Genomic DNA, 23,043 nt, shown 5'->3' with positions numbered 1-23,043 from the left:
GCTTTGTCTTAGGATGACTGTAGAATGCACCGTCACCGGAACTTGACTTTGTTACACTACTCATCTTCACATCCTGGAGGATTTTAGCCTTAACTGCATCCGCGGTAATCTTGATCCCAGACGCCTCGAGGCCCATAATCATAGGCTCGTACATATCCGGTAGGCCCATCAGAAGAAGACTCGCCAACCACGTATCGTCGACCTTGAAGCCAACTTCAGAGAGCTTATGACTGGTCGACATCAGCTGACTTACGTACTCCTCCCGTACGTCATCCCGTCATACTGGAATGCGTTTTTCAAATTCTTCCATGCCACTTTTGCCGTTTCTGCAGTTTGAACCAGACTGTAGTTTACTGGCTCGATGCTGAGGCAGATGGTGGCAAGTGCTCGAAGGGAACTACCATCCGCCGGATCGTCTCCATCCCGTGTAACAGCGTCCCAAGTTCCTTCTCGAATCAGGAGCATCTTGGTTGCAAACGCCCACGAGGTGTAATTTTCCCGTCCACGAAGACGTTCCGTCGCTGGTAACGTAATTCCACCCGCCGCAGGAAACCTGGAACCAGACCTTCCTCTGTAATGTCCTCGGTTAGCATTTCTGTTATTACCAACATCATCTTCATTTCCATTCAGCGAAATTTTTGAAAATTATCTTGAGTTTCTTCAACTTCTCACAGCGTGTTAGAAAAAAAATTTCGCTCTTGTTACTTCAGTTGCTACGCCCATAATCGTGCCCATAATCTGCTAGAAACACGTCTAGTTTGTAGCAACTATTAGAGTGAAGTGAGGTTTATCAAAAAATCAAATTCATAGCTTACTACTAACACGATTCTAGCATGGAGATAAGACACTGTTTTGAGTCGCACCATCTTGGTGAACAGACGCTCGGATTAGCGAAGCATTTCCTCTACCGCCAAAAGATGGTTCACACGCTAATGATCGCGTATAAAGACGTGGTTATTTAAATTTCAACTAAATGTACCCCAATTCAATATAGTACTGAAGAGCTACGATAAAATTTCAAATATTGCTTTTATTGGTGTTCCTCGAAACTGTTAACTTCAAATACGGTAAGTCAAGGTGCCAAATATGCCACATAACAATATCGCACGCTTAGCCTGGGGGCTAAAAGCGGTCTCGATCAACTAGATTTTAGTTGAGAGAATTCGTTATCGATATTGTTTTTGGCACATTTTGTATGTGTAGAATAAGTACAACGATACACCGTGCCCCAGTGCTGAGTCGAGAAAACTTCCAGCTCGAAAAGATCCTCGACTCGATCGGGAATCGAACCCGATATCACAACCGTGTGGGAGAGCTAGCCGACCGACATCGCTAATCACAGAGCCACGGGGACCACATATTGTTTTCATTTTACCATTTTGCTGAGTTAACAGCAAAAAATAGTTGTTTTTACTTCAGATAAATGATTGTGATAAAGAATGCTAAAACGGCTAATACAAACTTTTGCTAATTTCTAATAAGCAACGCAATCTGTTTTAATCATGCATTCATGTTAGTTTGGTTATCCAATTAGAATGATCCTAACACGATCAAGACAGAAGCTGTGAATAAGAAAAGCAGCAAGAAATAAGGTAGACGCTTCGTCATTTTTTCTTACTGTTTGCTCCTTTTCCTACTCCATAATTCAAGCTAGAATGCGTACACTCACCCTTCCATTCAAATTTGTTTGAACGTATTTGTGATCGCTGGAGACAGTAACGGAGCGAAATGATCGCCGGTGGTTGCATTGGTTGATCGACCGATTAGTCAGTTTTCGACTGGATTTGAAAGAATGACATTATCCTGATAAATACGAACAGGATACGCACTCTCAAAATGAATACTTTATCAGCCACGGCTCCAGTTTTAGCTCACAAATCGCCTACAATTTGCTCGATCGTATTCAGGAAGTTTTCAGTCGATAAGACAGCAGTGTAAGTAAAATTGCTTTATCAATTAAAATTAGGAATTTTAATAACAAAGTTGTTTTCCAGTTTGCCCAAATCGTTCGATGCTATTCCTGGACCAAGAGGACCACTGGGCTTTGGAAATTTATTCCAATATATCCCTGGTATCGGTATGTGTTTTAGTAAACTATTCGCAGTAAAAAAATTTTAGTTCTTACATTTTCAAGGTAAATATAGCTTCGACGCACTTCACCAATCCGGCCAGGACAAATATGAAAAGTACGGTTCAATTGTCCGCGAAACTATGGTCCCCGGACAGGACATAGTTTGGCTGTACGACCCGGACGACATTGCTACCGTGCTGAACGACAAAACGCCAGGAATCTATCCTGCGCGACGCAGCCATCTAGCGTTGGCCAAGTATCGACGCGATCGGCCCAACGTGTACCGCACAGCCGGACTGTTGGCCTCGTAAGATGTAAATGAGCCTAATTGGAGATTCAAACACGCTTGATTTGGACTGATTCGTTACAGGAACGGCATCGAGTGGTGGAAAATACGATCAGAATTGCAAAAAGGGCTGAGCTCGCCTCAAAGTGTTCGCAATTTCTTACCGCTGACCGATCAAGTCACTAAAGAATTTGTGGCCGGCATCAAACCGACCGAAGGAGAGGATGATGTTACTGATTTCATGCCGGCCATTTCCCGGCTTAATCTTGAGTGTTAGTATTTATTTGTTATATATAAAAAAAAAAAAGTTTGAAAAACAGTGTTTCTTTCAGTGATCTGTCTCATGGCTTTTGACATTCGATTAGATAGTTTTTCGAATGAGCAACTGCTTCCAAATTCGTTATCCTCACGTCTAATGGAAGCAGCTGAGGTGACCAATCAGAATATTCTACCAACGGACCAAGGTTTTCAGTTATGGAAACTGTTTGAAACCCCGTCCTACAGGAAACTTAGAAAAGCTCAGCAATTCATGGAAAAAACTGCCGTTGAATTAGTCTCACAGAAATTACTATACTACAATGGAGATCATCAAAAGCTGGCTTCTGGCCAACATAAATCCCTGCTCACGGAATATCTTAGGAATCCGAATCTTGAGCTTAACGATATCATAGGAATGGCAGCTGATCTTCTGCTCGCAGGGGTTCATACAACAGCTTACACCACTGCTTTCGCGTTGTACCATTTGTGTTTGAACCCAAACGCTCAGACCAAACTGTTCCAGGAAGCGGAAAAGTTGCTGCCCGATCCCTGGACAAACAGTATAGAAATAGCAGCATTAAATTGTGAGAAACATTTTGCATTCGATTGATTTTTTTTTCATTAACCTTGTAAACTTTTTCAGCAGAAGCTACCTACTGTCGTGCGGTGCTAAAGGAATCTCTCAGACTGAATCCCATCTCAATCGGCGTAGGCCGAATTTTGAATAAGGATGCCATACTTGGAGGGTTCCACGTACCCAAGAGTACCGTGGTGGTGACACAAAATTTGGTCTCCTGTCGACTGGAGCGTTACTTTAACAATCCAACCCGCTTTTCACCAGATCGCTGGATGCGAGCGACCAAGGAACCGGTGCATCCTCACCTGGTACTTCCTTTTGGCCATGGGATGCGGTCGTGCATAGCGCGACGAATGGCGGAGCAAAACATGCTGGTGCTATTATTGCGGGTAGGGTACAGATTTTTACTTCTTTTGGTAATTTTCTATTTGAATTTTCTCTCGTAGTTGATACGATCATTCGAGCTGGAATGGGCTGGCAGTGTACCGATGGACATCCAGACGAAACTAATTAATCAACCGGACCAGCCGATCAAAATAAGGTTTCGAGCACGACCGCGATAGCGATAGGATAGGAATGATGTCTACATTTTAATGTTTTCCGGAGTACTTTTTCGATATTCTACGCAGTTCAAATTATCAATGTTGAATAAATCTCATTTTTACAAGCAAAATAAACGTTACCAAGATAGGTTTAAAAATGTTCGTGATAAGAATTACTGAATATTTCCCAAGCGTGGAGCAATTTAACCTCGAAGATGTTGAATTTGTAAAAATATACGTTCATTAAAAACAATTGGAATCTATCTTGCCCTAAACTCCTGAAGACTGTTTACCTAAAACCAAAATTAATCAGGAAAATGTAGGTCAGTTCTCATAGAGGATGCAACCCATCTTTGTCAGGTTTTAAATTTAATTATATTCTCCTTCCTTCTCACTGTTGTGTACACACACTCGCACAAAATTTCAAACAAAACCGTCGCTCCTGGTTTTACTTCTTGGCAGCGGGGGTCCTCTTGTTTTTCCTTACGCGCTTCTTTTTGCCTTCCTTCTTCGGAATCGGATTGCGTCGCTTGGGCAACGATTTCGTTCCCTTGACCGGCTTACCGAACAGCATACCGTTGTTCACGACTTCCTTCTTCATCTTCTTGTACTGAGTGTTGACCAAACGGTTACGCTCGGCACGGGCCAATCGCAGCTTGAACCGATCGAAGTCCGTCATGTTGCAACGCTGAAAATGAAAGAAAAACGCAGCGTTAGAAATTGATATTCAAAACTCTAGCTCAAACTATTAGCTGCAAAACAAAGTCAGAATTTACTAGCTTCATATGTGAATCAGTCGGCCATTCCTATCAATGAATTTATTGTAAAAGGTTCATCATGAACAACAATGTCGGAACATTCTTCGTGTACCATCTTTAGACATGCTTACCTTGGTCTTAGCACGTGCGCGCTCTTGCCATCTGGTGCTGGCAAACTTCTCCTTAAGGTTGAAGGCTGTTAAAGCTTTACGCACTACCTTGGTCGAAGCTGTGAAAGGGAACTTGACACGGAACTTGGTGAGATGCAGATGGTTAACCGGGTATTGCTGCCGGGGCACTCCAGTGATCGGGCCATCGATAAGTACCTATGAGAAACAAAACCCTGATTAGACAAATGCGACACTAGACTTAGCTTAGCTGTTTTTTATTTTCCATTTCAGATTTGGAAGATATAGCTTCATACATGGATCAGTCGGCCCTTCCTATATTCTTCTAGTTTCCTCTTTGGGATAACTTCATCACGCAAGTTTAAAGGCCATCCTAAAATATGAAGAAACTCACCCGATTTTGATCGATCACATTGACGATAGCTACAAGACGTCCCTTGTATTTTCCAACGGCGCATTTGGCCACACGGCCAGTCTCCACAAAACGTGTGAAGGTCTGCAATCAAATAGCAAAACACATTCAATAAACTTCGTTTCCCGTTCTGGCAATAAACTATTTGATTTAATCGCAATTCTTGCATGAGTGAACGAAGTGAGGAAGCAACTGGAAAGCCAACGCATGTGGCACATTGGACATCCAATCTGTCAAACCATAGATACAACAGCTAAGGCCGCAAAATAGAGCGCTATTTAGACAAATATCACATGAAACTCGATAACTTTTTCACGTAAATTTAAACGCCAGCGTTGCTTCCCCACATCGTTCACATTTTCCGAAATTTGTTAACCGATTCCGTACGAATTTCGGCACAAAATTGCGACGAGCGAAACTCAGATGAAACTGTACTGCATACCATTTTGGACCGGAAAGAAAGACAGTCAAGTTTTGTATTGCCAACCTTACCAACCAAAAAACAAAAATCGAGAACCTTACAACGATGACAGGTGAACAGGCTTTTTGGTTACACGCTACCAATTATTAATGTACTTTTGTGAAAATCTACTCAAACACCAAGCAGCCAAAATTTGTTTGCACTACATACGAACACTAACTCGCTGACAGACGTCCAAGCTTAGTTCCAAGTAAAGTTTTCAGTAGCAACTTGTAACCAGGTAGCGCTAATAGTGACGCCTCGTACAATAGTGAAAAATAAAAAAATATTGTGGCAATAAGGTCACCATACAGCGTAAGTGTACAAATGATTTATGACGCAATTATTCGGAAAATTTACGCGAAATTTCCGATCAATATTCTTTTTGCTTGAACGTCTGTCTGTGACTAACTGATTAGAAATGATCGTTGCACAAAGCAGTCTTCCCTCACTTTTTCACTAATTTACTTGGAAATGCATGCCAATTAATATTAATAACAACATGGTAACAAGGTATTGCATGTTGGAGCCATTTCCAGTTTTTTACGCGCTATAATGGCCGACGCTATAATGAAAAATTCGTAATATGTTACCTACCCTTTTAAAAACTTTGCTTACGTCAGTTTGACTCTTCATGTATTTCGCAAGCAAAAAATTACGAACACGCATCAGAACACCCGCCATTATGGCTCGAATAAAGGTGGATAGGTCAAGGAATTTTCAATCGCAGTAATCGGAGTAGAAAACATAACAACGTCGTAACGTAGCATAGCAACTTCAACAAACAATGGGCGTTATGTTATTTAAATTTGGTCATGCACATGCGCGGGTTATAATAAACGAAACTATTTGTTTAAGTTGCTATGTTACGTTGCAAAATTATATGTAATTACTGCGATTGAACATTACCCAACCTACAGAAAACGTCAAAATGGGCTTCGTGCACTGGCCGCCGTTGCCGCTCGTGGCAAGCTGGATAGGCAAGCAGTCAAACTTTCGAAATTCAAAAGTTCAAAGCTAAATAGTTTTAGCTCTATCCAGCTTTTTACGCACCATCATGGCGGGTGCTATACAGTGATCACCTGATTATATCACCCCCTTGGGGTGATAAATTAGGGAAAGTGATAAAATCGAGAATTTTTTTTTATTAATATATTGTTATGAAAGATGGTAAACCAATAATTTAATACGTAAAATCAGCAATTCAAATTACTACAAAAAATCTAATCATATGAAAAAGCATTTCTATCTGTCTGTCTGTCTCTCTGATCCTTTAGACGTGGAAACTACTGTACCAATCGGTGTAAAAATTTGTATGTAGGGGTTTTTGAGACCGGAAAAGGTTATTAGAGTAGCTCGAGACCCCTCCCTCTTCTTAAAGGGAGGGCTCCCATACAAATATAACACAAACTTCTGCGTAACTTGAAAACTGATCAAGCAGATGGAACCCAATTTGACATGGTGAGGTTTTTAGGAGTAAGAAATATGTCAATGGTAACTCGACACCCCTCCCTCATCTGGAAGGGAGACTCTCATATAAGTGAAACACAAATTTCATTACTAGTTCGAGGGTTAGGTACTAGTGTTTGCATACAGCTGTGAAGTTGTGCTGTTAGTGTCATACATATATCAAGCAGCTTGAAGAAATAATGTCTCGTGAGTTTCCTCTATTTTCTAAGGTAACTGATAGCCCTTTCACAAAATATATCTTCAATACATTACAAAACATATTAAAATTGAGACTTTTTTTACTTTTTCTTCCCGAAAAAAAAATAACATTAAAATAACATTCAAAACTACCTTAACAGTATTTAAATTTACAACAGTTCAACGCAATTTTTTATTGTTGGATGTACAACAATCGTACATTGAAAATTTTGGTCAAAAACAGTAAAAAACATTGTATTTGCGACTTCTACAATAAAAAAGGGGTGTTGTTATGTATCTTAACAGTAACTTTTTGCGGCTGCTGTCCATACATTTTGAATCTGGAAACGAAAAATTCGATTGTAGAATCACTGTCAATAATACACCAAAGCAACAATAATAATTATGGCGAAGTAATAGTTTTTCCGATAAGCTAATTATTGTTGTTAAACGACTACACCATGTTGTATTTATATTGTTGTTTTCTTAGGCTTTATATTTTGTTCACAAAACATTAAACAATAATATAATTTATTAAAATGTTTATTAATTTTGACATTGCCTATTAATAGTAGTTGGAACTAATAATAAAGTTGTAATATAATACAGAGCTAACTAAAAATTTGTTCCATGCTCTACAACAAGTGTTAGAATTAGCAACAAAAACAAAGGTTTAACAAAAACAAAGATATAACAAGGTTTTGACGTAGAATACGTCTTACGGCAACAATTACAGGGACCCAATTTCAATACAGGGATCCAATTTCAAAACCGAAAACATCGATAGCATCACGAAAATTGTCCAATTTCAAACGTTTTAAACCCAGTCAGTTTCCAACCGATTTTTGTCATTTTTGCAGCAATTGATTGGAAAATCATTTAAGCACCCGTCCAAATGCAGAAAATTGTAATCTGATTGTTTAAACTATTGTAATATTGAAAATTGTTGAACATTGTCGAAACGCAAATATCGACTTTTGATTGGTCGCTTGCTGCCTTTCCCTAAAAAGGTCGACAGAATGGAGTACCTAATTAGCCGGGAATGCACTCTTTATGCTATATAAGAGACTGTTTCGCCTCAATCAAATCAGTTTACTAGCAGCAGGCAGCAACAGCGGACATCAGCACCGATGGCAGTAGGTGAAGTGGATCAGCAGCGGGCAACAGCGGCGATGGTAGTGGTTAGCTGCAGTTCCTACCTCTTTCAGTTCGGCTTCCCTTCGATCTGAGTTGGACCCCACCAGCGGTAATCCAATTCAGATATCGTTGGTTGAATACAACTCGAAACTGAAAGATACTCGCACCTCCAGGTGGTTTGAGAAGCCACCATCATCCAGCGTATGTATATGGTGTGTGCACATAACGTGTGTGACTATCTGTAGCGTGTGTCCCACCTTATATAGGTGTGTGGCTTGCTATATAGCGTGTGTGGCTAGCTGTATAGCGTGTGTGCATGTCTATAGCGTGTGTGGCTTGCTAAATAGCGTGCGTGGTTTGCTATATAGCGTGTGCATGTCTAGCGTGTCTGTGCATGTCTATAGCTTGTGTGGCTTGCTATATAGCGTGCGTGGCTAGCTATATAGCGTGTGTGACTTGCTATATAGCGTGTGTGGCTTGCTACATAGCGTGTGTGGCTTTCTATATAGCGTGTGGCTAGAGTGAGTGGCTTGCTATGTAGCGTGATAAACATAATTAACCTCAAAGTTCATTTGAAGAATTTCTGAGCTAGTGAGCCTGAATCACATAACGGCTGTCGTATTCTACGTTAACTCTGCGGTCGTGTGTTATAAACAACCCCTTCAGCTATTATAATATAAAATCAATAACAACTATCAAATTTGAAGCATGGTATTGTTCAATTACTGACTTTTGGATGCAGTAGAAGCAGAAGCATTCCGAAGTGAAGCAAATTTTCGAGCTTTATTAATATTTGCGATCTTCTCAGCAAGAGCTCGACTGATGAGTGACTGATGAGCCAGTGAGAAAATTTGCTCGTGATTCCTATTTCCCACCTGTAATGCTACTTTATCTCTGGCTGCATCAGGGTTGTCTGGGGCCCCAAACGGAACCAAGTTTTTTTTGTTTTATTTGGGGCCCCAAACAACCCTAAATTTATCAGAAGTCGATTGGTTTTGTCTTGGTTTGGCGCATTGCATTTCAAATTTATATGAAGATTTGTATGGAAAAACCAACTTTTATGAAGTTTCCATTCTAAAGAGCTCAAAATGGCTCAAACCATAGGTTTCATAACTTCAAATGGTAGGTTTTTTGATGCCTAACAACTTGGCCGAAGACACTCAAGAGCTAGGGTGTCCCAAAAAAATACTAGAGCTGTTCAAAGTTGAGTATGTCGTCATTTATGTTGCAAATCATTTTTTCTGCCAACACTGCCAGTGTACCGGCTTCAGTCAGATTTCCATCAGAAGTAACCTCTGAAAAACGTTGTAGATTCTTTCTACGCCTAGAAAATTGACCTAAATGTGTTTGCTTGATCCAGCTGAGTGTATAAACTCGTTACGACAGGTTATTTCTGATGGGAATCCTGTTGACGCCGGTACATTGGTTATGTTGGCAGAAAACAAGATTTTCTGCATTTAAATCGACATACTCAACTTTGAACAGCTATAGCCCTTATCAGGGACATTCTAGCTCTTCAGTGTCCTCTGCAAAGTTGTTGGGCATCTAAAATACTATACTTTAACATAATGTAGTGCATTATTAGAGCATTAGTGAGCTCTCTAGAAAGGTAAATACAAAAAAAATAGGTTTTCCCATATAAATTTTCATACAAATTTGAAATGCAATGCGCCAAGTGGAGACAAAACCGGTAAGTTTAGGATTGTTTGGGGCCCCAATAGGAACCAAAAAAACTTGGTTCTGGAAAATCAATCACTTTTCCCCACCCTAATAGCCATGTGTACCAAGAAATAATCGCCAATATCTTGTTCAATTATAAATACTTTTCACTTCATGTCTCATGGATTATCACCAATGTATTGCGCGCTTCAGTTATAAATACTATTTCACTTCATGTGACTACTTTATGTCGAGCTCGTATACAAATACCCAGCCGTAAAAATACTCGCCTCCATTGACGAGTGGAAGATACACAGTTTACGGCTGAGTATTTATATAGAGTATATGTTTTTCTGATAATCTCGATGTGAAGACCATTTGTATAGACCCGTGCTAACTTAGTTTCTTTTACCGAACTCAGCAATCTTTTTAACGAATTCTCAACAGCTAAGCTAACAGCAATCTGTTCAGTAATTTATTTGCTTGACGAGTGCTCGGTAATTTTTCTTTCTCATTCATTCATAGAAGATAGCTCAGTAAAAATTTACGAAGCGTTCAACAGAAGCTGCTGCATGAGTCGGTATTTATAAAGCTGACTATTTGTCACGAATTACCGAGCGTTCTAAAAAAATTACAAAGCTGACGATTCACCCACACATCGTTTGTTCATCGATTTTAAATCGGCGTACGACATAATCGATCGGGACCAGCTATGGCAAATTATGCACGACTACGGATTTCCGGACAGACAGTTCAGTCAAAGCGACGATGGATCGAGTTATGTGTGTAGCTCGAGTATCGGGGGCGTTCTCGAGCCCCTTCGAAACCCGAAGAGGTCTAAGGCAAGGTGATGGTCTCTCGTGCCTACTGTTTAACATTGCCCTGGAAGGTGTCATTAGAAAAGCGGGGATCAACACGAGTGGCACGATATTCCAAAAGTCGGTTCAACTATTTGGTTTCGCCGACGATATCGACACAGTGGCTCGGACCTTTGTGGAGATGGCGGATACGTTCATCGGACTATAGGCTGAAGCCAAACGGATTGAACTGGTCATCAATGCATCGAAGACGAAGTACATGAAAGGAAGGGGTTAACGAGAAGACAGTGCTAACTTCCCACCCCGAGTTCAAGTTGGTGGTGATGAAATCGAGGTGGTCGATAAGTTCGTGTATCTGGGCTCACTGGTAACTGCCGACGATACCAGCAGAGAAATTCAACGGCGCATTATGGCAGTAAGACGTGCATACTTTGGTCCCCAGAGGACGCTCCGATCGAGTAATTAACCATCTACAAGACGGTGATCAGACCGGTAGTTCGGTACGGGCATAACACATGGACTATACTTGTTTTATTCTCGCTTATTTTCCGTCGGTCTAGTTCCGCCACTGTTGTTGTGCCAATCACCAACGCCCAGGAGGCGACTCCACCCAGGACCCTAACTTACGACCCGTTGATTAACGGACCGACGCCAACGGTTTTACTTCCTCATGCGATGGAAGGCATGATCCTAGAGATGTTACGCCTCAGAAAATCTCCCGGTGTCGGCTAGAATTGAATCTAGACCAGTTTGGTTGGTTGTGATTGAATCACGCCACCCCACAACCATCGACACCTATGCCGGCGTTGGGATTTGAACCCAGGCGTCGAGCGTGGTTGGTGGAGACATTACCAACCACGCTAGGCCCCCGCCCTACATGGACTATGCTTGTTGAGAACCAACGCGCCCTTGCGGTCTTCGAGCGGAAGGTGTTGCGTACTATGTGGTACCATCTTCGGTGGACTGCAGGAGTGCGAAGAAGGTAAATGAACCACGAACTGCAGGAGCTGCTTGGGGAGCCATCTATCGTCCTCATCGATAAGATAGGAAGGTCACGGTGGGCTGGACATGTTGTAAGGATGTCGAACGACAGCACGGTAGAGATGGTTCTTGAAACCAGTCCGTCAGGGACGAGACAAAAACGTGCACAGCGGGTAAGGTTGATCGACCAGGTGGAAGACGACCTGCGGACCCTACGCAGACTGCAGAGCTGGCGAACTGCAGCCATGGACCGAGTGGAATGGAGACGACTCTGACCTACAGCAAAGGCCACTGTTTAGTAATGGTAAGGTAATTCGAAACTCTTTGAATATTTGAAAATGGCGGACACTTGATGTTTCGTTTTGACAGATGCAGAAAAATTGCCAAACAGTATAGTAAAAAACAAAAAGAGTTCAGTTAAACAATTGAAGGGGTTTCAGCAACACCTAGGTAGGTGCTGACAGATCGTCAAATATTTACTGAACTTTATGAAAGTGCAGACATACTTTAGTTTACAGAAAAATTCAGTAATGTTTTTTGCTGAGCTCGTCAAGCGCCTTTTGTGTAACGGTAATTCGGTAAACACTTTAACCGACATCAGTTATTTTTGAGGAAATTACAAAATGATCAGTATTTTTTCAAATTTACTGAACATGACCGTAATAAAAATTACTGAACCATTAAAACGAGTCCTGCAGCTCGAAAACAAACAGTCAAATAAAGTTACGTTCAGCTGTCATTTTTTCTTGGCCTATAACAGTATTAGGTTTTGTTGTTGGTGTTTCCAGGGGCTGTCCGGGACAGAAAAAGTGTAGTTTATTTTACGTGAATGTAACATAAAATATGTTTTGAATGTACCTGATGAACACGTGAAATTCGAGAGATTTTTATTGCCCCTTGCCTTACTATTTGGACTTATGTGATAATCATTCATTGCCCAATTTCTTATTTCGCTCTATCAAATTGACACCTCAGTAGCGCAGTGGCAGTTTTTTTGGGTTCATTGTTTGTTTTGTTTTTCATTTGCAACATTAAGTATATATTTTTGAGCAGCTTCAGTTGAAAATTAGGTTGAATATCAAAACAAAGTTAAGTGTTACATCATTGATTGGGTGATGCTGAGTATCGATACTTTCTCAACTGTCATTGTATCGATACCAGACCTCACGGTCTCAAGTATACTTTATTTATATATATAGATATCAAGCACTGACCATTGCTGGAGTGATTTTTTATTAACCTACCAAGGTAGCAGTCATGATAGAGATTTTGTTGTCTATATAATAAAATATTTCTGTCAAGCGTTTCGATAACGCTAGTATCGATACCCATCACCCAAACTGCGAAATCGTGTGCGAGATTCGACTGTGATAATCGTGTATTTCGGGGTAGTCTAATTTGGCGTAAAAGTCGCTATACATAAAAAACTTATCTATAGACCATTTTACGAGACGTTTATAAACTCAATTCATGAATGAAATTTTGACAGAAAGCTCGAAACCACTGAAACAACGCACGTAAAAGCAACATCAATATCAGCAGGATCCGTGACACCTGCCAGTTCGTAAAATGGTCTATTCAAACTAACTGAGTTTTCACGTACGATGAGTAGTGATTAACTTGATGTTTGGTAATTAATTTACTGCGTGTACACGCATCAAAACTGAGCGCCCCTTGCTAAACCTTTTCATTCAACTTCCGTTTTTTGACATTTTACTTTTACCTTTTCTTTCCATTTATTCTAGTGTTGTTTGACGTTTTGCGAATGACAACATTTTTATGTGTACCTTTTTTGTGAAAACTGATCTCAGAACCAGCTGACGTTAGATGTTCTCATCGACCAATTAGCTGCAAAAAAACCTTAGTGCTAGTGCTAAGCATTAAAAGTAAGATATCGTCCCACAATAAAGTTGTTTTTCTTGTATCTAAGTGTTGTGTAGCAATTTTTTTGTATCCTAAATCAAAAATAAAGTGTTTTGGTGCTAATCATGTCTAGCGAAAAGTTCGATTTACAAAAAGTGCATCGAAGCTTTCGACAATGTTTGGTAGGAGAGATCGACGTGTCTATCGACGCTTATCTCGAGGCCTTCAGAGAACTGTACAAGTAAGTGCATTGCGTGCATTGGCTCTTTATGAATGGGTATAGTAATCAACGTGTTTCCCAACTTCAGGTTCTTCTCGCTGATGGGCACCGTTTTTGGTTTCGTCAGTAGTGACGTGAAGGAGAAGGTCGAAATATTGCAAAAGTTGCGAACGCAAAAGGAAAATCCGGAAAAATTTGAAACCATCCAGACCATGATGGAGTTCGAACGGGATGCGAACCTGTTGGACAAAAAAGACTACGTTTCGGGCAGTCGAACGTTGCTGCGGTTACATCGTGGACTAGGTGAGGAGCAGTGCTTGTTTTTGTATCCACGGGGTCGGATAATCAATCAGATCCAGACGTGGAGTTTAAGGTTCATCGATTGTGAATTTATTTCATCGGTACAGATTAGGTTTATCTTATCGTTAATTGTGGTGCACTGCCATGCGGGGTCATGTTATACATTTATGACATTGAAAATCAATATCTACAATCTATTGTGCTTGTTAAGTAACGATTAGATTTTAGGCTATGAGTACAAATTTTGCGCTTGTTGCAGACTTCATCTACGTCTTCCTGAAGCGGCTAGGCGAGCTGACCGAAGGGGACGCCAAGACGAACACTATCTGCCAGACATCTTACAATGAAACGCTAGCCCAGTTCCACCCGTGGCTCATTCGGAAAGGGGCCGTCGTTGCCATGTACGCACTGCCAACGAGGGATCAACTGCTGGAGAAGGTATGCGTGGATGCGAGTGGAGCGATTGCCCTACTGCCCGAGATGCTAGCCGTCGGCCGGCAGGTGTACGATCGAACCCAGGCTCTGTACACCAAGTTCGATATGCACGGACTGCCGTAATGATACTGGTTGATACTCTGTGGCGTTTTACCAAGGGACGTGGGATTATTGGTGTTTTAGGTTCAAATTGTAGAAACATTTGTGATAGTTCTAGTATTTTTCTTTTCTCTGTTGTAAATTGATTTCCTGTAAAGTTTTTAAGCAATTAGTGTGAATTGTATTTTAATTTTTATGTTCTTTTGATTAAAGAATTGCATTGGATGCTGCTCAATCTAAAATTGTGTCGCTCAGAAAAGTCTTTGCTACAATTTTTCTACTTCATAGACTATCCAACTTACTGAACATATTTTAATAAAATTTTATCCCAAAAAAAGTAAACAAAGAGACCATAATATAAGTATAGAATTACTTAAATTTCTAGTATCACGGCGTAGTTTTAGAAGTTTGTTTTTTAACTTTTTTCAAATTATAAAATGTTCGGTCCCTTCTTTTCACGAATCACAAATAGCTAAGTAATGTTAGAAAAAGACATTCACTTAAAAGACACTTAAGCAGGTATTAGACGAAGCAAACATTTGCTGTTTTTGGTACGAATTTTATTTGCACAAAATAAAATCCGTACCAAAAATAGCAAATATTTGCTTCGTCTAATACCTGCTTTAGATTATCATTTTATTGACAATGTAATTTCAATGTAACAAATATTTTTTATTGTGGAGCAAACGGCAATCACACAAGGGTACTACAAAAGAATACATATAAAAAAACACACTGTGTCTATGTAAAAAAAAAACGCTTACGCTTGAAGTGAATAAAAACGACATTGACAATAGTTCAAACTATGTTCGGTGATTCATTTACTTTTTTTTATTTTTCTCGATTCACACTCACATTAAACCTACAGTAAATGCTTTTAAACAGACTTCAGACAACGGTCGAGTTAATGAGTGCTCCTTCAGCGAGGGATTTTCCGAAATTGTTGAAGATGTTCGCATCCATTAGTAAACCTACAAACAAACGAATCGTTAATAATTGACTTTCAATAATAGTGTCAAATCCCAGCGGACCTGCTATACTGGCCGTCATGAAGCAAACGATCGACCCCGTGATGAATGCTCGGAAGGCAACCGCCGTAAAAACGCTGCGTTTTTCGGGCACCATTGCGCTCAGCGCTCCGATCAAAATGCCTAGCGAACTAGGGTTGGCGAAACCACAAATGGCATACGTTGCGATTGCTGAAGACCGTGGCGACAGCAGGTTGTTCTTGATGAACTCTCCCAATCGCTGGTAAGCGACGAACTCGTTGATGATCGTTTTCGTTCCAATCAGTTTGCCAACGTAGTAACTTTCATCCCAGGGGACACCCATGACGAAGGCTAATGGGCGGAAGATGGCACCGAAAATGTTCTCCAATGAAACGTCCTCCAGACCTATCAGCGTACCAAGCCACGCCAATATTCCGTTAAGGAAGGCAATGAAGGACACAAACGCTATCAGGTTGGCAATTATGCCCAAGACTAGAGCGGTAGCAATGCTTGCACCATTGGAAGCCGCATCCAAGACGGAAGAATCGGTGCTAGAAAATTGTGAACTATCAGATTTGAACTTAAAAAAATGGCAACAATACAAACTTACGATTTCTCCATTTGAATGTTGTCCGAGCGCGTCTTGCTTTCCTCCGTTTCCGGATATATCAACTTAGCAAAACAGAGAGCAGCCGGAGCGGCCATCACGCTGGCCGTGATGAGGTGAGCCGGTTCCGCGCCAAAAGAGATGTAAGCCGCTAGTACGGTGCCTGAGACCGTAGCGAACCCGGAGGACATAATGGCGTGTATTTCAGAGTACGTTAGATCTTTGATGTACGGCCGAATCAGCAGAGGCGATTCGCCCATCCCCAGGAAAATGTTTGCCGCCGAGATGATACTTTCGCACACCGTCGTCCCCAGTATGGACTGCAGGACCCAGCCGAGTTTCAGCACGATCCACTGCATCGCTCCCAGATAGTACAGAATCGAGATGCAAAAACTGAAGAAGTATATCACAGATAATACGGCAAAGGCGAAAACGGCCGCTTCGCGCACTATGAATTCTCCGTAGACAAAAACAGCACCGTCAGCCGAATAGTTTAGGAAGGTAGCCACTTTATCTCCGATACAGCTGAATATGCTTCGGCCGACCTCCCATCGGATACAGAACAGACCGAGTAGGAACTGAAAGATTACGCCCAACACGACCGGCCGGTAATTGATCTGAAAATAAACGTTTTAAAAGTTTCGACTACAAAGTTACTAAGAATTTCTTAGTTCTTACCTTTGTCGGATGTTTGCAGCACAGGAAGGCAATCATGAACAGAACAACCATGCCGACCAGCGACATCAACCTTTCCGGATCGTCTCGGGTTTCAAAGAAACAGAATAAGGCAAATCCTACCAGTACCACCGCAACGACTGCTAACTTAGCGTATCTATGGATAATAATGAGACATAATTTACTCAGTTATTTACTCTAAGGCTTTTGTAATTGCTACTTACAAACTGGTGAACGTTTCCCGTAGGAATCTGGACAGTGGCTTGGATATGTTTTGTTTGAACGCCTTGCCAATTAGTGGTTTTAGAACCAGGAAGTACACCAATCCAAGATACAGGAAACCCAAGAGAAGTACGAGCATACCGTAGCCGTCGCACCACTGCATTCCGCAGTCTGTGCGACATGTTTCCTCTGTAAAAAAAATATTAGGAATGAATTATTATCACGCAAGTTTTGTATTTTGAATAAAGAATGAAATATGGAATAGATCCAACAAAACATTCCGAAACCTAAGGTGTAAATTAAAATAAGGTATCCGTTCTGTTATCGTCAGCTTCGTCTTATTATCGTCAGCAAAAAAATAAAAACTCTAGGACATTTACCCCCTGACAATAATAGGATAAGCCTGACGATAAAAGAACTGATACTCTATCAATATTTGAGAAAGATTCGATGGACGTAGGGGAGCCTCAAGGTTAGAGAGAGTTTGACAAGCGAATGGCCATGAGTTAGAATCTCAGTAAAATCAGAAACAGTTATTGTTGTAGTGCTGAACATCTGAAAATTATTCTGAGGCTCCGTGCTATTCCGCTACTTTTAACCCTTTTCTCACGCTTAATTCCAGAAAAACAGTCACACACAATTGAATGAATTCATTCAGGATTCTGAAATGTCTGCTAGATAGTTATAATTGCCGATACTTGGCAGGGTACCTGACGAGGCTCGGTAAAGAAATGCAGTAGAGTCTATGTGTAGACGTGTAAAGGGAAGGGTAAAAGTATGAATACGTCACTGACCATGGTGACAAAGTAACCTTCCTTTCCGTTACTGTCGTTAGAGATGCAGTGGTAAACTCAGTCGCTGAAAACAACGACTATAACACTTCACTTCCATCTTTCTTAGCCCAACCGGCTGTAAGGACGTAGCTAGCGCCTTTATCGATCGAAGATTATAAATTAATCTCAAATCGGTGGAGGAGCAACTATAAAATGTGTGGCAGCTCAAGCTCAAGCTTAAGAGAAAATTGATGGATGTATGTTTACTGTCACCAGGGGCGGACTAACGCGAAGGCGAAGCTGGCGGACGATCAATCCGCGAAAGGCACCTATACGACGATGCCACAACTTTTTTATCCCGGTCACGCTGATATTGGCTTGCCCAAAAGAAAGGATATCCAAAGTCAGCACCTATATATTGCCTCGAAGGTACACTACACCGATCGCGAGCAGTGAATAGTACTTCAATACCATCTTGTATTATCAACGGGAACTTTGTTCTTGGTCAAAAAACTCTTACACTCTCGACCAGGAACAAGTTTCCCGAAAATAATCCTTTGTTAGACATACGATGAATTACTCCATCGTATTTTCCGACCAGCGTCACAGCATTCTTGACCATTTTCCGCATTGACCACAGATGACTTGCAGCCTTCACGAAATGATCTACATCCTGTGTCTAGATAGAACTGAATCTTCTCAGTATAAGATTTTTTTCTGGTCTACTGCCTTCTTATCGACTGCAGCTATAGGATTTCACGGTGCTCCCACAGACTTTTATTATAAAAAAAAATGCACCAAACAATCTGAGTAGTACACCATTTGATACGTTATGACGTCCTGAATCTCAAAACTCCTAAATGATCGTACGATACAAAATATTATGGAAGTTGTTTCATAAAATGGTGCTTGAAAAACGTGCTTTACAATAAGTATTTCGTCGTTTTTATATAACTTTTTTGTACATTACGACCTCCAAAAGGGCATTACTGAAAAATGTACCGTACGACGATTTTGAAATTTTGACCAGAGATTCAGGGCGTCATAACGAATCGAATGGTGTACTCAGGTGTATTTTTTTATAATAATGGTCTGTGGGAACACCGCGATTTTCTTCTTGTTTCTTAGAACGACAGTTCTTCTGCATGTGCTCGACCTTGCAAGAACGATGACAGTTGCTGGTAAACTGCTGCTTATTTGTACCTCTGACGAGTCCCGCACCCCTCAAGTCATCCTTGCGGTCAGCCTTTTTCTGTTTTCCGTCAACAGCCGCTGTTTGTAATGTCCACGGTCAATACAAATTTTCTAGAATTTATATGAGCAGTTGTCCACGGGGGGGTCAAAATCGTTTAAAATCTGTCCACTTGGTATGTGGATGGCCCCTTAGCAATATTTTAGAGAAACTTTATCTTCTCCAAAGATGTTACTTATGATAAAGCGCTCATTGAAAAACTATCAAAAATTAGGGTGTCGAATAAAAAATGATTGAATATTTTTTTGCCTATTGCCAGGTCATTTGGCACGATTGTGCTCAATACATAAAAGCGATTTTTGTTGTTTGTAAGTAAAAAATTAGGCTGATACAAATCTCGAATTCTTTTTATGTCCAAGGTTATCAAAGTTAGCAAAGAGGGTGGCAAAAAATAAATAACACCGAGACGAAAAAAAAAGAAATATCTTTGATTAAAGTATGTGTGCAAGTTATGACGTTTGTAACTTGCACTCAAATAAATGTTGGAAAATAACACTTTATTATTATTATTATTTATTTCGTTTGCCTTTTGACGACACTCTCGCTGTCACTGGACTTGTTTGTTGCTAAATAAAGCATTTATGCTGTCGGAAAACCAATAAAATGAACAAAACGGTTTGAGCTTTTTTTTTCTTCCCCTTCCAATATTCAAGATTTTGGAAGGGTGGGGGGGGGGGGGTTTACATGAAATGAAAATAAAATTTGTAACGGCCTCAATGATGAAAAAATGAGATGGTTTGTGTACAAAGCCACGACCGCAAGGGAGCTGCGAAGCCGCAAGGTTACAGAGTCCGCTTTGTCAAGCGGATGGTCATGGGCTCGATTTTTAGTAGAACCAGGCCATTTGATGTCAAAAAAGTCTTAAGCATGGGTTTATCCTCAGGCTCTTCAACCTCTTACCTTTCCTTTAAGCTGAATTCTGTAATACCTTGTCGTGAGTTCCTTTCAACAAGAAAATATAAGACTCTCTTATGAATATAACTGGCCTGAAGAACGCACGACGAAACTTCTCAAGGAAATTTATGAGTGGCAGTATTTGACAAAAGGAACGCACAGTGGGGCGACTCCATACAAAGGCTGTCCAAGCAAAACAAGTGCCGATAAATGCGACAAAAACTTGGTATTTACATAATTTTGGGGCGCTGAACACGAATTTGGCATCCATTTTTTGTTTGGGGCCGTCCATAAAGCACGAAAGCAAATTTTAATATTTTTTTGGCCCTTTTTTCCTTTTTTATAGAATTATATGATCTTTGACCACAAGTAGTGCCACCAGGCGTCCTTCCCAATGACAAAAAAACGTAATTTTTGGACGACCCCTCGAACTAAACAAATTTTGACTAAATATATATTTTTTTTAAATAAACTAAAACAACATAAGTAATACAAACTAATTACAAATTGAAAAAATCATCTTTCGCTGTCATCGCTTAAATCTCGTGTTGAATTGTTTCCAGAAAATTTGAAGTTCATTATACTTATCAGCAGGAAAAATGTCTTTCGCTGCAATTTTCATTTCTTCTAGTTATTTTCGATGTTTCATTGTTTCATATATATGTTATCTTCCTAATCCGGTTTCTATGGTTGAAAGAGGACATTTAAATACATGTATAACACCATGAATTGACAACTTACTAGACATTGAATTAGGTGGTGCCGCTGAAGTTGAAGGCTCCATTATAAAATTCAACGAATTTATGAATTTGAAAACTAAGACACTGGAATGACACAACGTTCTAAATGAATACAAAAAGATGCGGAGGGCGACGACTGTTCTTTGTTTTTTTTTCTCATAAAGCAAAATGTGTGCTTTACTTTTGTATGCAAACGAGTGCGAAGCAAAAGCAATCTTCAAACGGGCTATTGTTAGCCGGAGTTTGATGGTATGAATTTGCTGCTAGTATTTAGCGAATGTCATGATCATAAATTGAAAAGGGCTGAATGTTTTTGATATTGCTTTAAATTTGCAGAAAGTGATAAAGTTTGAGATAATTAAAATCTCAGATTTGTTTACTGTTTTCTTGTTTAACACTTATTTTATAACTTTTCATTGATAAATTTTGTGATTTTTGCGCAAATTTATATTTTATCCTTACGGATTGAGTACGATATCATAAACTTTCATTAATGGGGTATCATGGTTATGATTAAAATTAATCCTGGATGAAATTTCAACTTCAAAAATAAAAACTAAAAAAATCTGCTATCGCTTTTTTCACTAAAGTGACAATTTGCGCAGTTTTGCGCAGCAGCGGACAGTATGCATTTGAAAGCTTACGTTTTCACCTAAATTTTGAATGTAGTCACAACCGTGGCAAACTGCGGCAACTAAACTTTTAAGCTACTTTTCTACAAAAAATCACGTTTTTTTAATTTTTTCTATTGCCAGGCCTACTATGACCAAATTTTACAATATCAAATGAAAAGGATTTGTTTTGCACAATATTTACAACAACTTTTCCTTTGACGTCAAAAAAATCCAAGCTATCATTGAAGCTACAGAGCGTTTCAAAGTAATGTACTTTTTTTCAAGAATAACAAAACCCGTCAGTTCGCCAAGCTTTGAAAAGTCATAAAAAATTCAGATTTAATGATATTGCGTCCAAATTTTGGATTTAGACACTTGAATGTTATAGCAATAAAGGAAAAATATTATGAAACAGCTAACGAAAATTTTTTTTTGGCTGATGGCCAGTGATTCCCCACTGTGGAACGGGTTAAAATAATGTCTTTTTCATTTATAGACTGTTCCGAAAATTATAAATACATCTTCTTTCTTGAATAAAACAAAAAATGCAGGATTTTTCGGGTCATTTTATTCTGAAATATAGATAATAAGTGTTTTCTTTCCAGTTTCAATTCAAGTTGGGATTATTTTTCGTAGGATACGCGAGTTCTCTAACTTTTCTCGTAAAACTACTCATAAGCTTTTGCACAGTGTGTTCTCCGACCATTTTTACCACTTTAAGCCAATCTTTTTTAAATTTTTCAACATTGTCCGCTGGTTTGACATATTTCCTCAGCTTTGCCTTGGTCAAAGCCCAAAAAGTTTCAATAGGGCGAATTTCAGGGCAGTTTGGAGGATTCATCTCCTTTGGGACACATGTGACATTATTTGTTTTATACCACCCTAGTGCATCCTTAGAGTAATGACAGGAAGCAAGATCAGGCCAAAAGGTTGGAGGGTTGTTATGCTGCTTAACCATGGGTAACAACCTTTTCTGCAAACACTCTTTCACGTAAATTTTACTATTCATTATTCATTACTATTCATTCAGTTTTATGAAGGTTTCGTCATCCATGATAACACACCCCATTTTTTTGGTCAGAAGTTTGTCATAAAGCTTCCGAGCTCTCGGTTTCACAGAATAGGCTTGTTTTGGATTTCGTTTTGGCTGCTTCTGCTTCCGACGGGTCTGCAGACCCATTCTTCCCATGGCATGCAGAACGTTACTCGCCGAGGTTCCAAGCTTTTTCGCCACATCTCGTACTGATACTGAAGGATGCCGCTTGTAGTATTCCTTAACCTTTTTGTCCATTGTGGGATCAACAGGCCCGGGTTTTCTACCACGTCTTGGGACATCAGTAAATGTGCACTCTTCACAATACTTCCGCAATGCGGTTTGAACTGCTCCGACACTTATACCTTCTTCTCTGGCTAATTTTTTTTTAGAAAGACCACTCACGGTGCCCCATTTGTGCACAATTCGCTTTCTTTGCTCACGAGAAAGGCCACGCATTTTAAAAATTTTGCACTAAATGTTAGAAAAAATGACAGCATCTGTTTCTTTTATTTGAAATGACGGTTGATCGTAAGTGTATTTATAATTATCGGAACGGTCTATATAATAAAACAGGCTAGAAGGCCGCCCAA

General features: G+C 40.0%; 4 protein-coding genes across 6 annotated transcripts in view; 2 read left to right on the top strand and 2 right to left on the bottom strand.

The window, feature by feature from the left end:
• The first annotated feature begins 1,523 nt into the window (after window positions 1-1,523).
• Window positions 1,524-3,961, top strand: LOC129724399 (cytochrome P450 302a1, mitochondrial). The gene is made up of 7 exons (XM_055679279.1): window positions 1,524-1,934; window positions 1,995-2,077; window positions 2,135-2,378; window positions 2,442-2,629; window positions 2,690-3,199; window positions 3,259-3,581; window positions 3,639-3,961. Exons 1-7 carry the CDS (start codon window positions 1,837-1,839, stop codon window positions 3,753-3,755), a joined length of 1,563 nt encoding a protein of 520 aa, XP_055535254.1. The 5' UTR covers window positions 1,524-1,836; the 3' UTR covers window positions 3,756-3,961.
• Window positions 3,962-4,086: 125 nt separating this feature from the next.
• On the bottom strand, window positions 4,087-6,176 carry LOC129719521 (60S ribosomal protein L14). The gene is made up of 4 exons (XM_055670914.1): window positions 6,090-6,176; window positions 5,015-5,116; window positions 4,624-4,818; window positions 4,087-4,422 (listed from the first exon to the last, which is right to left on the bottom strand). The coding sequence occupies exons 1-4, from the start codon at window positions 6,174-6,176 to the stop codon at window positions 4,183-4,185; spliced, it is 624 nt and encodes a 207-aa protein (XP_055526889.1). The 3' UTR covers window positions 4,087-4,182.
• A 7,329-nt stretch (window positions 6,177-13,505) lies between these two features.
• Window positions 13,506-15,457, top strand: LOC129724711 (ceramide-1-phosphate transfer protein). Its single transcript, XM_055679839.1, has 3 exons — window positions 13,506-13,838; window positions 13,906-14,120; window positions 14,377-15,457. Exons 1-3 carry the CDS (start codon window positions 13,723-13,725, stop codon window positions 14,673-14,675), a joined length of 630 nt encoding a protein of 209 aa, XP_055535814.1. The 5' UTR covers window positions 13,506-13,722; the 3' UTR covers window positions 14,676-15,457.
• The window catches only part of LOC129724710 (solute carrier family 28 member 3), a 33,778-nt gene continuing 26,058 nt past the window's right edge, over window positions 15,324-23,043 (bottom strand). For 2 of the 3 annotated variants that reach the window (XM_055679838.1, XM_055679837.1), the window contains exons 5-9: window positions 17,147-17,333; window positions 16,926-17,079; window positions 16,251-16,864; window positions 15,683-16,191; window positions 15,324-15,622 (exon numbers count right to left, since the gene is read on the bottom strand). In XM_055679838.1, the coding sequence (XP_055535813.1) occupies window positions 15,540-15,622; window positions 15,683-16,191; window positions 16,251-16,864; window positions 16,926-17,079; window positions 17,147-17,333 (1,547 nt within the window). In that variant the 3' untranslated portion in view covers window positions 15,324-15,539. The remainder of the gene's footprint in view (window positions 15,623-15,682; window positions 16,192-16,250; window positions 16,865-16,925; window positions 17,080-17,146; window positions 17,334-23,043) is intronic. The other variant, XM_055679836.1, reaches the window with a different exon arrangement.

The sequence above is a fragment of the Wyeomyia smithii genome, chromosome 2 (genome assembly GCF_029784165.1).
Source record: "Wyeomyia smithii strain HCP4-BCI-WySm-NY-G18 chromosome 2, ASM2978416v1, whole genome shotgun sequence".
Lineage (NCBI taxonomy): Eukaryota > Metazoa > Arthropoda > Insecta > Diptera > Culicidae > Wyeomyia > Wyeomyia smithii.
Note: the sequence above shows the minus strand (reverse complement) of the source record. Positions and strands in the feature narration are given on the sequence as shown.

Excerpts from the sequence above, each read along its gene's own strand:
- LOC129724399 (XM_055679279.1), top strand. The coding sequence starts at position 1,837 with ATGAATACTTTATCAGCCACGGCTCCAGTTTTAGCTCACAAATCGCCT. Across the intron at positions 1,935-1,994 it reads TCAGTCGATAAGACAGCAGT|TTTGCCCAAATCGTTCGATG; the intron begins GTAAGTAAAATT and ends GTTGTTTTCCAG. Across the intron at positions 3,200-3,258 it reads AGAAATAGCAGCATTAAATT|CAGAAGCTACCTACTGTCGT; the intron begins GTGAGAAACATT and ends AAACTTTTTCAG.
- LOC129719521 (XM_055670914.1), bottom strand. The coding sequence starts at position 6,176 with ATGGCGGGTGTTCTGATGCGTGTTCGTAATTTTTTGCTTGCGAAATAC. Across the intron at positions 5,117-6,089 it reads TAAGCAAAGTTTTTAAAAGG|ACCTTCACACGTTTTGTGGA; the intron begins GTAGGTAACATA and ends ATTTGATTGCAG. Across the intron at positions 4,819-5,014 it reads ATGTGATCGATCAAAATCGG|GTACTTATCGATGGCCCGAT; the intron begins GTGAGTTTCTTC and ends TGTTTCTCATAG.
- LOC129724711 (XM_055679839.1), top strand. The coding sequence starts at position 13,723 with ATGTCTAGCGAAAAGTTCGATTTACAAAAAGTGCATCGAAGCTTTCGA. Across the intron at positions 13,839-13,905 it reads GCCTTCAGAGAACTGTACAA|GTTCTTCTCGCTGATGGGCA; the intron begins GTAAGTGCATTG and ends TCCCAACTTCAG. Across the intron at positions 14,121-14,376 it reads GCGGTTACATCGTGGACTAG|ACTTCATCTACGTCTTCCTG; the intron begins GTGAGGAGCAGT and ends CGCTTGTTGCAG.